Here is a 14,757-nt window from a genome sequence, read left to right as displayed (position 1 = left end):
TCCTGAAAATATTCCTCGATAATAATCCCATTAAAGTGGACGCACTTGGTATGCAGAAGGCTTGCGGGAAATAAAGTAGAAAAAATAGTAACATATTTTAAAGCTATGGGGGATAATTTACGGGCGATTAATATGAGCGTCACGTTTTCCAGAGTTCAAGAAATTGACGGCTCTTATTTCGAAAGCTTCACGGCGCTAGCATGGAAACAAGAAAATCAACGACAAAGTGTGCTGAAAGCGGCCGAAGTCTCGGCTGCGGACCCTCCACCCCAGGAAGGCGATTTAAGCATTGTACCGATAGACTACACGGCCCCCCAAAATGAAAAAGACAAGCTCTACGTGGAAATGCTCTACACAATCGCTAATACGGTAAGCCAACCCCAAACCTGAAATTCATTCACTAGCTAATGGGTTTAAATACGACGCTCGATTAAACACATTTGGATTATTTAATGGCAAAATACATTTCGAATGTGGTAGATAAAGCATTTGCTTTATTCATATGTTGATATTCACCCCAAGCTAAAGGGACTGCACCCGAATAAAAAAAAAAACGTTTTTTTTTTCTCTGCCGATTAACAATGTGCTGAATTAAATATAATTTTTATCGATCGCTTGACGTTTTAATGGCGAAATGAAGCTAAAAATATTCACAAAGTACTTACCGTTGATTCACAGAAACTAACATTATGAATAACATTCGTTTACTTGCCAATTAAAAAGCTTCTAATAGTTATTTGTATATCAAGGTCGCGAAATCGTATCGTATCGAGAGCAAAATTGTCGCCGAAAAGTTAAAAAAGTTAAAAAGTACGTGTTATAAATTCTGCGGTTTCCAATTTCCTACCTGAAGAAGCTAAACGCCAGTCTTACATGGAAACAAATCAAATATTAAAATGACGTTTTCTTTAACGGCCGTTGTTAAAAGCAACGGCCGCGAAATTGGATTTCGCGGCCTGTTTTAGGTACGCGAAGTGCTCGTTTCTCGTAACTTATAACATATCTCCTGTGAGATATTTCCATTGATTTATTTCAAACGTGTATTTGTTTATTTGATTACTTTGCCCAAGTGTTATGCTTAATCCAAGTCAGAATAATTTTTATTGAAAAGAAACAAAAACAGAAAGGAAAACTTTCGCAAAATTTTCAGGTAATTAAATGGAGAAAGCATTCCACTCACATTTTCCCATTGATCGGAAAGGTGCTTGACCCCTTGAAATAAGTCTTTCTGTAAGCCTCCATCGATAGCCTAGATGTCCTGAATGACCTGGGTTCAACTGTCAGAACGATTATCGTTAAGATGTTCTCTTAAAGGGCAAAGCAGTTGTAATATCATGATGATAAGTCTTGTCTTCACTGTAGGAACTCCCCGCTAAAATCAATGACCATGATCGATATACGCCACCTCTCTCTCTCATCTCGACCTGATTGGAAAGGTAAAGGTGCAATTTTTCATTTCCTTCCGTGAGAGTGCGGGCTGCTGAGGCTTTCCAGAGCCTTTTTAGCCACGATTACTGGAAGGTTCGGGATGGGTACGGTGAGGATGAGTGCGGAAGGAAAGTCCTAGGTACCGAGAGGTGAATACTGACCCAGCATTCCTCTATCTGTGGTATGAGACCTGTGCTCATATCAAGGTGTGGTGGTGTGAGAAAAACCCCTGAAAAAACTGACACCAGGTCAGACAGCCCTGGGGTTTCAAACCGGCACCTCCCAAATACAAAGCATTTGACCACAGTACTCGGTTGCCTGACTAGATGATCTTAGCTCATATGGTTTTAGCCAAAAACAAAGTTTCTCCACCATAAAAGATTTGCAGATGCTTGAACTATACAACCCCAGTTCCGACGCCGATGACACACTTCGTTTTAAAGAGTATGATCGGAATGGGATACTGTTTTTTTTTTTTTTGGGGAGGTTTCTTGGAGAGATTACACTGCTGGGGCATTGGTATACTAAGGCTGTGAAACAGCCAAGGCTTACTTATGGTTGAAGAAAGCCCAGGAAAACTCCAATCAGGAGAAGGCGGCAGAGGGATTCGAACCCACTGCCTCGGTTAATTTTGATTTTACTCATCTCTTAAAATTTCCAAATTTCAAAGTTATAAGTTCATTTATATGCAAAAATTCATCTTCAAGGTCCCCTTCATAAGTGAAGCTATCGTATACCTAGTAATGGTGATGATAAAGACAACGAAAGGCTAATGAAAAATGTGGTGAAATAAGTTTCAATAAAAATCTAACTTATTGAACTATTGTAATTTCCTCTGTTGCAATTACTTCCTCATTTCCAGAAAATTTCTCTATTTAAAAAATAAGAAAGCGTCTAGGGAGTACGATGCATATAACACTTCATATCGAGCTGGATATTCTAATCCCTTGAGATAAAATCAGTCATGATTATTTCCTTAGACTCCCAGACATCTGACACCATAACTTTTCTACCCATTGGAACTAACTACCTTTGTCTTTGAACGATGAGAATTTGCACATTTTCGCTTTTTTGATACTTTTTATTGCTCTGAATCATAGTTATGGCTCCATGTTTCATGTCATCACTGATCAGTGACAGATCCATTTTTACTTTCCCAACAAAATCTCTATGAATCATAATATCAATCGACTTTTGTGTACTCATGATGGTAAACTTTTTTTGAAAAAGATATTTTAAGACGTCACAACGCATTTCACTTGAAATTCTTCATTCCTTTCTGAATCTCGTGAATACAAACTTAAACACAATTGATGCCGTGGTAACTAGCAATAAAAATATATTTTACTTGAAGTGTTATCCTTTTATTTTAAGGGGGTAATATTTAGCCTCTTGCCAGCTCTGAACACCCCGGCCGCACACGCCCGCCCACACGCGCAATAAATAACCGCTTACATAAATTCTCCAACTTTTTTCAGCACGCAGGGCTCATTCGAAGCAGTTCTAATTATAAATTACGACCCAATCGAGTACCCAGAACTCCAAGAAACTGCACAACTTAATAGCTTTTTTATAATAAATTAATTAAGGACGAGGCCCAGGTTGATCTTGAATAAATCACTTAGTTAGTGACAGATCTTCATTAAAAGTGGAATAAGTCTATATAAGCTATTTCAGGCGCTCAGATGAGATAATTAAAATTAATTAACAGCAGTCGAGCTTGTCACAAAACTTCAAACAATGAAGTATAAAACTCGAATACCGGCGGAATAAAAACAGAGTTAGTCCCTTCATGACGTTTAACACGTTATTCTTCACTCCTGAACGTTGGCATGAATGCGTCCTTTGAGATTGAACCGCGTTTTATTATTTAAAGTGCTTCATCTCTTTAGACCTGGTAAAATTATTTTGTTCAACTCCTGCCGAGAATCGAGTTATACTTTTTGTATTGATTCAATCAGCATCAAGACCGCCGCTCAAAGCAAGCGAGATGAAATTTTCTCTTTATTTTATCCTTATTGCTTACACCAGTCGGTGCCATTTTACAAATAATTAGTTATGAAATTCGTGATCACAATTACATTTATACACCACTCGAGTTACCAATTACATATTAATATAGAGAGCTAGTCACATAAGGCTTATTTCTGAGTTTATTTTGTACGCAACCTTACGTACGCTGACCACTTGATAAATTATTTTATCATTATTATAAATTATTGCAGTAAAAGTAGAGGTAAAAACTGAATGTAAAATTTATGGTTACCGCTCTATTAAGTGAGTATACAGTATACACACACCGTTTACACACAGGAGTTAAATTGGGTGCAAAACAACTCAATATTCTTAGAATTGCTTGCAAAACAACTCAGTATTTTTTGATTCAATCAATTAAAAAAAAAAAATAAACAAAATTCTCATCACCGTACTTTTCACCTAAAAAACGACAAAAATTGACAGTTCACATGAAAGCGGCAAAAATTTCATAGCATGGGCATGGCCTGCTTCGACTACAATCATTTAATTATAATAACCCTGTACATACGAATATAAACTAGGAAAATAACAAGCGGAGTAATTTTTTATCAACCATGAACCATGAGCAAAAGCTTTTCCCTAAGTTCTATTATAATGTTAGACTTTATTATCCAATTTTTGTAATAGCACTTTGTTGTTGATAATTATTAATTAACGTAGGTAACGTTATAATGTAATAACACTGCGTTTAGTGCATCCCACGGCACTTTATATTTTATTACATACTGTAACTTTATCTCACTTGCTTCCATCATTACAATAATTAACTGGTGCTCTGCGTACTTATTATATATTTTCTGATTAATATTTATTTAATTAAATTATTTTAAAAATGTATTATTTCATGTTGTTGCTTTCAATATGAAATTAGATACGCAATTGTAGAACATTAAATTACAACGAATAAGTTCCCTGATTGGTTCCTTTTTGCATGTAAAATTTAAAGAGTACCTAAAACTGAACTTATCATTTATTGAACCGATGAAACATTTCACCCAATTACCAACACTGGAATACCTACCTAATTATTACAATCGAGAAATATAACTTAGAATCAATTACGACAGAGTTATAATAGTATATTATGATACAAGTGTATAAGGAAGCTTTTAAAGCACGTGCGTCGCTAATGCTTTAAAGGCCTTTGCACACGTGTATTATAGCCTAATTTTTGCGCACCTGCACTACAATATGAAAATTATTACAAAAAGAGTAAACTGAAATATCTTTTTCGCAGTAATCTGTCATTAACCGTTAATATAGAAATAGTCAATTGTTGTTGTTTCGTTGCTATGTATGTATATTTATTATAAATTGTGTATAAATGTACAGTGTGGAACAAAATGATTTTCATCTAGTTTGCTTTAGAGTTTTTGCACATGTAAAGATTCCTGCACCGCTCTACTTTTTTTTTGAAGTGCCCAACTATTACTTCTGTCAATAAATATCATCAATCGAATTGACAATTGTTACAATTTACTAAATTGAATTAACAAACGTTGGTGGCCACTTTCAACACTAGCTGTGACTTGCTTTTGTTAGCTCCTTTTTAATTTCAATCTCAACTTTGCATTCATATCATTTGGATATATATTTTGAGGTTAGGCCTTCTTTTTTTTGTAAAGCGGCATTTCGTATTTTTACAAGGGTAATGCAAAGATAACCAGATGAAAATCATTTTATTCCACACTGTATATTTATTATTGTTCAAAATTAGGTGAATTTGTTGCTACCTTAGCAACTTTAAAGCTTTAGTGCTTTAAAGGGCCGATTTTGTACGCATTTTAATGTCAAAAACGGAGATTATGTTTCAGGTACTACCAACACATATTGTTAATCTTTATGACATTCATTTGAATGTTACAATGACATGCAAAGTACATTCTTGTCGTGACTTGGCTGGTATCTAAGTTGCAATAGCCGCATTTGCTGCAATCTCGATGTCTTAGGAAAATACCTTCTCGCCCTGTAACGTATACAGGGCCTTTCACAACTCGCGCCCCTGAGAAAACTGACACGTGCTTGCATAACAGAGTTAATAGGTATTTAAATCCACCAATCAGGAAGGTTCAGCACCAGGTATTACTAAAAATAAAGCTGGTTGCTAGGTTTCAAAAATATTACCAGTCTGCTTGTCGGTCTGACAGATTAGAGTTGTTACTGTCCGTATCACTGTCAACAAATTTAGATTAGCAAAGTCTCCCTAGATGTTACAGTGTAGTGGTTGGTCATCATCATAATCCAGATCGTACAGATGTTTTAAACAAAAAAATTTCTGACATTTGACTTCTTAAAATTAAAACAACAATTGGCGGTTCTGAAAAGAACCAATTCATAAAATTATAACAGTCTTCTTAAAGGGCTCAATTTAGAGTCCATAATCATTTGTGGGGTAACTGCAGTAAAGGCTTCTTCGATTCGAACTCGGAGCTCCTCCTCTGTGGCTGCCTGCAGACAAAATTTTTCATATGTCCCCAAAGAAAGAAATCAAGAGGATTTAAATCTGGAGACTGTAGGTATACCGTACTACTATAAATACCCAATGGGCGCGCAATTTCTCCAATGCTTCTGGTACCATCTTCTTTAACAGCATTTAGAATAGCTTCTTCATTCTCAACTGTGCCGCGATCATCGAAGGATCACCACACTCTTGAATCTGACCTGTCTCTTGCGTCCTTGCCATCGCTCTCAGTATTATCTTGCGATCAGGATGATTATGTGCATTTTTCAAAAGCTCCGGCCGCCATTTTATTTTTTTAAGATTTGCCTTTTTATTAAATCTTAGTAACGTACAAATATGGCACACACACCTGGAGGGCGCGGCCTTCTGATTGGTTAACTTTAAGGTGTCTTTTCTCTAATACCTTTCAAGCTAGATTTTATTTTCTTTAAAATTACACATCCTTATGCCTTCTCGCCTTTCCTCATTTTCCCTGGGGTGCGAGTTGTGAAAGACCCTGTATATCGTCTCTATTTTGGCAGTGGCAGTGTGACAGAAAGGAAAAATATGTCCCCCTATTACTTTTTTTCTCATTTAACCTAATTAATATTACCATAATCATTGACAGTAGACAAAATGTTGTACGATATCAGTATCATAACTTCATATTACCATCCTTATATTGTAAAAATAACTATTTGATCTGACTGACTGAATTAGTATGTACACACAGTGTTACTTTCCATAAGAACTCAAAATTTAAAAATGCTAATGAAACGGATGTTTAGCACAAAAATGTACATACATGCCACTTTTTTTTTGTCTTAATGTCTTCTTCCATTTGCGAAAGAGCACATTTAGAACCATTTGAAAATTGACAAAGTCTCTGCACACTTCTTAACGATGGAATGGAAAGTCGTTTTATCTAAATTATCCTTTTTTGTCACACTTCGCACAACGCACTTTTCTCCCACAAGCTACTTCGCGCGTGTTTCATACACTTGAAGAGAATCATTCGGTTTTTAGTAAGTGGATTTTTTCGTAAAAGTTATTTTAGATACTCAGAACATGGAAAATAACGATAAAGAAGGCCTTAATGCCTCAGTAATATTCCTAAACATGAAATACGTTCCTTAAAAGCATTTGGAAACCTCAAAGGACTCTTATAAAAAATACAACACAATAACTACAATGACAGATATTTTCCGGAGTTTAAATTCTACAACCAAAAGCTCCGTTTTAAAAGTAAAACTAGAATATTTAACGTTAGGAAATAATAAGAATAAATTAAAATATGTATAAGAAGTTTGATATAACAGCACGTACTTACACAAAAGCTGGCACCGAATACTAACCTGAACTAAAAAAAAATCACAAACAACTCGTGATTAATGATGAAACTTATGTAGTTATTGATCTGTAGAACAGCCCAGTCAATGAAGCGTGAAAGTACCAGTTTGATAGGATAAATTTCCAACAGAAAGTTTTTACTAGTTTTTTGTTTAAAGGTACAACTTAAGATTTTCCAGTCTAATTTAATCTGAAACACTCCCAAAGGGGAAGAAATATCAAACAAGTGTATAAATCAAGTAACATTTATTTATGTTAGTCCTATCGGAAAATTACCTGAGCAGTTTTTGTAGCTCGTTAAATAATAAATATATTTCGTAATAAGCAAACTTTCCATAAAACTAATATTTTTCATGATAATTCCGTTAGAAAGTTCGTCTTTGTTGTTCTTTAAAAGCATTTTTTAGCAAAATTTTAATGAAATCTAAAAATAAATAGAATTTGAGCGCTTATAACTTGCGAAATATTTTAGATAATTTAATTATCAAGACATCATTTAATCGTGAATACTCTTGATACTCGTAGATTGCGTCTTGGTTCTCTTCAATTTGGAGTGGTAATGAAGAACTCCCGAGCAAAAATCTCGCAGGGGCAATTTCAGCAGTCCAGACGGATTAGTATCAATTTTGAACGGCTATAATTTTTGCAAATATTGAGTAATCACAGATTTCTGGCCACCATTTTAAATACAATTTTATTCTCTATAAAACTGTGTATCAGAAATTGCAGATCTAATCATCAGTTCAGTATTAGGTAACTGTAAAGCGACATTTGAATTGCTAAACCACTTGTCAGATCGCGCTATCTGACTTTCTAACAGTATTATCGTGAACGGTATTAATCCTACCGAAATTCTGCACACTACACAATTTATAATTAGTATATCTACAAAGACCATTATGTATATTTTTGACTTTTGACGGCGAATAGAATTAGGCTGGGAAAATCAGAGATCTTCATTTGTACCCTTTAATCTACTCATATAAAAATAACTATTTCTTTGTCATTTTTCCATCAAAATTTCCTGTCTGCTATAAACTAGAACCCCAACATGTGCTCACATTCAAAATTCAAAAAGTCATAAACACCTCTTATTTGAAGACAAAATGGAATTTATAATTTTTACAAATGTAGGTAAACTTCGTCCAGCAAGAGATTGGGAGATTTTAAATCGTATTAAATTAACCCAACGCTACAAAATGCACTAGAATACATTAATTAGAGCATACTTTCAGGGCAAATGCTTGAAGAATATATTTCAAATTTTACGTGCCTTAGGTTGTACTTTCTCTACGTAGAACGTAGATACAAGTGAATTTTACTTCGAAAACTACTTGAAAAAGTCGTTGCTTCCTTTTAAGAACCGAAACGGTGAAATTTCATTTGCACAGACTAGGGAACGCAAAAGTTTGTATAGAATTTTTAATCAATAGTTTATAAAAAACGAAAACTTTACCAAATATTCCTCAATCAAGACAAACCATAAAATTTTGAACGTTCCTGGCAAAAATATCCTTGGTTCAAAAGTCCAACATCCACCCATTCAAATTTATTTGAAGTAGAATTTCTAAAGATGTTGGGTAGTATGAATAAGAATAAGCATTTATTTTTATCTCTTACTAATACAACTAAAAGCATTTGCTAATGGTTTATGCATATGACCCATTGTCACCAAGGTAGGAAAAGAGACAGTAGACAACGCTTTCAATTTTTAGGAGCAGTTGGTTATACAGATTGTCCCAAAATCCGTGGAACAACTTAGCAGTAAATTATTAAGTAAAATGAAAAGAACATTAGGAAAAAATTCTATCTACGTAGCATTTAGTGATTTTTATGTCAACCAATCTCTCGATGGACGAACTTTATCAGGTTTTTTTTTTGACAGTCACATTGACGTTGTAATTTTAATTTATTGGTGAACTCACATGCAACATTGCCAAATATTTTTTCAGGTAAAATCCACACAAATTAATTTCTTGGAAATGTTGCAAATGGCACAATAAATAATTGCAAACCAGATTATAATCAGTTGTAATACGAGCAGTAGTCAATGTTATGCCGATTATTTTTGTTGTGCTGTTACGAATGTCAACAGCTTTGGGATATGAATTTGGCGAGTGCGTAGCACGAGTCGAATTCGGAAGCGCCGTTGACATGAGTAACACCAAAAATCAAAAGTGATCTGCATAACACTGACTACGAATCGAATTAGGAGGACTATTTAATTAATCAAACTCCTCAAATTTGTTTCACTTTTTCAAATTATACATTTCAATTTGTTAGAAAATAATAATTTCTGTGTTCATTTTTTGCTGCAAAAACTTTAAGTACTAGTAAAGTTTGTCCAGTGAAAGATTGCTTGACATAAACACCACTAAATTCTACGTAGAGGAAGAACTACCTAGCGCATTTCAGTAACGTTTTTGCCCTAAAATTATGCTCTAATTAATGTATTCTAGTGCATTTTGTAGTGTTGGGTTAATTTAATACAATTTAAAATCTCCCCATCTCTCGCTGGACAAAGTAGTTATACAATATTCGATGGTATTTGCACTAGTCCAATATCTGCCGCAATTCTTTTGTAACCATGGAAATCACTAAAATTAAGTTTGTTTCATTGGTTGATGAACATTAAGTGACAAATGAATTAAATAATCAAAATTATTATTCCATTATCCTATAAAAAAACAAATCGTCAAAATCTTTTTCAATAGTCAAAAAAAAAATAGACCCTTGAGTTATTCCGCGAATTTAGGGACACTTCTAGGTACAGAGTGGCTACGAAAATTGAATTCACTTTTCCACATTTGCCCAAAAGATGGAACTATAAGCAAAAATTAAATGAAATTGCTGGCAACATTGTTTTTTTTTTACGTAGCTAAATGTTGGTTGTAGCCAATGATCCTGCACTGTTAGAACTGCTGTTCTACCAGAACGACCTTCTTTAGAAGGATAATACCATTATAATGTTTATTCATTGCTCAATATTGAAATTCATGACAGTGACATTGACAATTATTGTTTAAAAATAGTGACAATTGCACAAAATTGTTACCATTTATTTTTTTCAATAACAATATCGCAAGACTTCCCATTGTTTCGGAAAATTTTGATTTTATGACGAAAAGTTTGTTGCTTAGCAGCAATAGGGTCTCGTTGTTTTGCCTAAAGCAACAAACTTTGAGTCTAATAAAATCAAAATTTTCCGAAAAAAAAATGGGAAGTCGAGTTATATTTGGCTAGACAAATTCCCGAATGAACAATTCAAACAAACATTCGCAACAACGTCACAAAACGGATTAAAGGTTAGTTTATATTCATCGTGGCACTTTTCCTGCAACAATTTACCTGTTGTATTCCAAATTGTTCTCACACTGTAGTCAATATCACTGCTGGAGTCGTTTCTAAAACGATTTTTTGTAATTTGCCTCCATTTTGATTCTCTAGTAGACATATTAACGAACGCGACGTCATCATCTGGGATGTCCTTATAGCCATTATTTCACGGAACATTTAACGAAAATTTTTAGGTTGGCAAAACTTGATTTGTCATGCGTGTCAGTTTAAATTACAAAATGTGCAAAGAATTATTTATCAGGATTTATCAGGCAACAAATTCGCGACCCTATTTTTGGCAATTTCACGTATTTCAGCTGGCGTACATGAAAGATTATCTTCCATATTCGTGTTTTGTGACAGAATTTGGATAAAACAAAAGGCGACTTTGAAGACTTGATCAAATTTTCACTTTTAAAATTAAAACATTACCAACCGCCACAAAAATCTCTAAATCGAGGAAAGTAAACATTTTTGTTTAAAAACGACTTAAAAAGGGCAAATTACAAAAAATAGTATAAAAAACTTGTTTCATAAGACCTTGAAGCACTCATTCTTTAAAATAACTCGTGGCTACGCCACTCGTTTTTTAATCTTGAATTCGTGCTTCAAGACTGGTCTTATGAAACTTGTCTTTTAATATACTATTTTAAATCCATTTCGGAAAACGTCAAAATAATTTTCTGACACTTTGTTCATTAATTTGTGTTACCAACAAAAACAAAAGCCTTGTCAACGTTGTTTTTCACCGGAAGGGAGATTTTTGTCGGCGGAAGACACATTTTCTGACCATGACTAGATTTTTTCGCGATATTCGGCACACTATTGGTCAATATCAACTGTTTTCATAACATGAGGGAATTTGTCAAGCTTAAAAGTGAAAACAGCGACATCTTTTGGCAAAATGAAGAAAAGTGACTCCAATTTTCGTAGCCACTCTGTATAAGCATTCAGGAAACAACTTGTATCATTGTAAAAAACCCACAATTAGATTATTACTTTATTTATTTGGCATCATTTTTTTCAAAATTACACTCAATTTTAACACGTTCAGAGAAAATGATTAAATAGACACCACCTTTTAGTATTGAACAAGTTAAACTATGGTTTCAGTTAATCCAATGTGCAAAGTTTTACCTTATGAATATTCTACACTTCAGTATTCTATAATCTACATCAGTGTCCTATGTGTACGATGGTTAATAGTTAATAAAATTGCTCTCACCAATTAATTTTCATTGAAAAGGGGAGTAATAATGAACAATTTTCCATAACATTCATAATTTTACACAACCATTTTTTACTGTTCGAATAAAAAATATATGAGAGCTTAGACTGATCAATTTTTAATTTACTAAATCTCAAGATTTGTAGGTAGCTCTCTGACTACCGTTACGATAAAGTCACGTAAACTCATGATAAAAATAAAATCATTTTCAAATTGCATGTTAAACATGATAACCACTAATTTAGAACATGATTTAATAGGGTTCAATGCAAGAAGTGCAACTGTTTTTTTTTTTGGCAAGTAGTAAATGAAAGCGATGCTTCTCTATTACAGCAAGGCTGCTGTAATTATGTAGGTCTTGAACTTATTTCTTATTCTAAAACGGTGCATTGTTTTATTTAAAAGTTAATCAATCATCTACAAAAAATTGTGAACTTGAACGCTAAAAATAAATGAACAGACATTTTCTAATGAATCGCTCGAGTAATTTTGCTTGGAATTTAATTAGTAAACACAGCAGGTGTAAATACAAACGTCTCTAATTATTTGGTTCCATTAATATTAATTGCACTACTAATTTTGCACACATCTAACGATAACTTCCTGACGTGTCAAGCTCGAATCCTGCGTCACTAACGATGTATGGACTTACTTTCTTACATACAAATCTGCTTATTTATGTTGCACCACTTTTTCATAAAACTCAGATCTGCGAGTTTGGACTCAAGTTTTTATCGTTTCCACAATGAACTTCAATGTAAGAAATATTCTTTACCTCGTGGGTGTTGTTGATTCAAAATAGACTTTTTTAACTTCCTATTAGAAGGAACGTAGAAACTTTCTGTATCAAAAGTTTTTATCTGCCAGCTTAACATCTTTCACTTTAGTTCTCTGTTGTTTCAAAAGTCAACTTATTAAAGGTAAGAATTACTTTCTCACGCCATCGGCCGCAATAAGACGTCTCCCGGCCTGGAATTGCATTAAAGTCGACACCAATATTGACATTTAATTTTCCGTGGGGCTTCAAATTAGAATTCCTTTGCCCCCGATGTTGATTAATATCAACCGAGTGAAATTCTCCTAATTACAATCGCGGTCTAATATGAAAATCTTGACGGTTAGTGGGCCGCCATTAAACGAGCATGCTGATCACATAATGGCTCCTTTATACAAGCTTAATGTGTTCATATTTAGCTGGGTGCAGTCCCGCGATGTTGAATGAAGAAACTTGGGCGGTAATGGACGGCCTTATTGCTCTTTTATAACTCTAGGCGGTCCTTTGTTTTTATTTCAGGTCGGAGCACCGGCCCCGGGGGGCCAATATGCACATTACAAAGAGGACCTCTACCTCTACGGGCAGAGGGCGTTCGGAATGCCCCCGGACCGCCATTACCGCATGCTGCACCTCGCCGGAGAAGAAAAACCGCCGATCGTGGTCCTCAGCGTCGTCGTCATAGAGGCCGAAGGACTCGAAGCCAAAGATGCCAATGGTAAGATGCGTAACGCAACTGATTTATTGCTTATTCGCTTGAAGTTTCATCGCAATATACGTCTAAGGGGAGATGATATATGTGACAAGGGCTGAATTCTCCAAACTCTAACGATGTTATAACATCTTGTAGGCTCAGACTAGACAATTTTTGTTAAAGACTTTTCGAACGTAGGGGGTTTTTGGTGGATCTGTGGTTTAAATGTTGTAGGTATCTAATTAATGTGTCTCGCTTTTGGTCTCAACTGTTAGCAACTTCATTCAGTTTCGGTGTTTGTACAGTTTGCTCTGCTAAAGTGTGTTTGCTGATTTACATCAAGATTAGTCTAATCCTTTCGTGTTAAATATCCTTAGTGACAGTTCATGACCCAAGAACATTTCTACGGATAAATCACAATATTTGCCAACAGTTCTCAACCCCCTTCTCGACAGATCAAAGTTAACAAGATCAGGTTATTCAATAACTTTATAAATAGCAGCTTTCAGACCATCCCCGACGCCACACAACTTCTTCACGCAGTCATGAATTAATATTTATTTTCCATAACCCTAAATCCTATCTTAGGACTCAACTACGCATCAAATCATACTTTAAAGTTTTCTTACTACAACTGGAACCGATCAACCGAAATAAATCTGTGATTGTCATCAATTTTGCCCACTTCGATTTCTTCTTTGATCTGGTCCCTTGACAGGCTCCGAAAGAATCTAAAAGTGTGAATGCTGCGTCCTGGCTATTGTTCTGTTTGAAAAAGTTTGGGTCATTTGAGGAATCTCCAATCTGTTGACCGTAACAAAAAGAACTGTAATTGGCTGGAACTAAGAATTAACACCTTAACTTGTGAACCAAAATGCCACAACAAATATTATTAACAAAAGTAGAAACAATAATACTTTTTTTATTTCTAAGTATTAAATAATGTTATCTAGAAAACATTATCAGGTACCTAAAGAAATTCTAACTCAAATAGTCATTAACGTTTTAAATTTTCTTGCCCTCTTATTTTACCATGTAGTTTTCATTATAAGCGGCTAATTTTAAATTGTTCAAAAAGAATTGTCTTAACAATACGTTCAAGAAGTGTTAGTTTCTTCAGCCACATACTCGGTTTAGGTTCTACAGAAAATTCTTGTTATCACAACGTTCTAAAATGAAATTATTTGCTAGGGCTTGACAAGAGTTTTCTTTTAAGAAGCTTGAATAAAAGAGAGAAAACTTTCAGTTATTTGGCTCGTTTTGTACGTAGTCTTAAAAGAAAATTTAAAAGTTTAATAAAAACTTGTGTCGCAAGTATTTCTTAGATATTTTCTCAAGAGCAAATTTCATTTCCGGTAATTTTTCTCCGATTTTACGCATAGTTCTTTTAGGTAAAATAAGTAGCGACGTGGGAAGAAATCGACTCGGCTGTACTCACGTAACTCCGAAATGAGAGTAAAACTCAGTAGCAT

At 34.5% G+C, this 14,757-nt stretch overlaps 1 protein-coding gene across 3 annotated transcripts in view; it reads left to right on the top strand.

The window, feature by feature from the left end:
* Positions 1-14,757, top strand: part of unc-13-4A (BAI1 associated protein 3) — a 106,681-nt gene that overhangs the window by 68,280 nt on the left and 23,644 nt on the right. For all 3 annotated transcript variants that reach the window (XM_069047566.1, XM_069047563.1, XM_069047574.1), the window contains 2 exons: positions 153-369; positions 13,114-13,309. In XM_069047566.1, the coding sequence (XP_068903667.1) occupies positions 153-369; positions 13,114-13,309 (413 nt within the window). The remainder of the gene's footprint in view (positions 1-152; positions 370-13,113; positions 13,310-14,757) is intronic.

The sequence above is a fragment of the Tenebrio molitor genome, chromosome 1 (assembly GCF_963966145.1).
Source record: "Tenebrio molitor chromosome 1, icTenMoli1.1, whole genome shotgun sequence".
Classification (NCBI taxonomy): domain Eukaryota; kingdom Metazoa; phylum Arthropoda; class Insecta; order Coleoptera; family Tenebrionidae; genus Tenebrio; species Tenebrio molitor.
The sequence above is the reverse complement of the archived record's forward strand: the minus strand, read 5'-3'. Positions and strand labels throughout refer to the sequence as shown.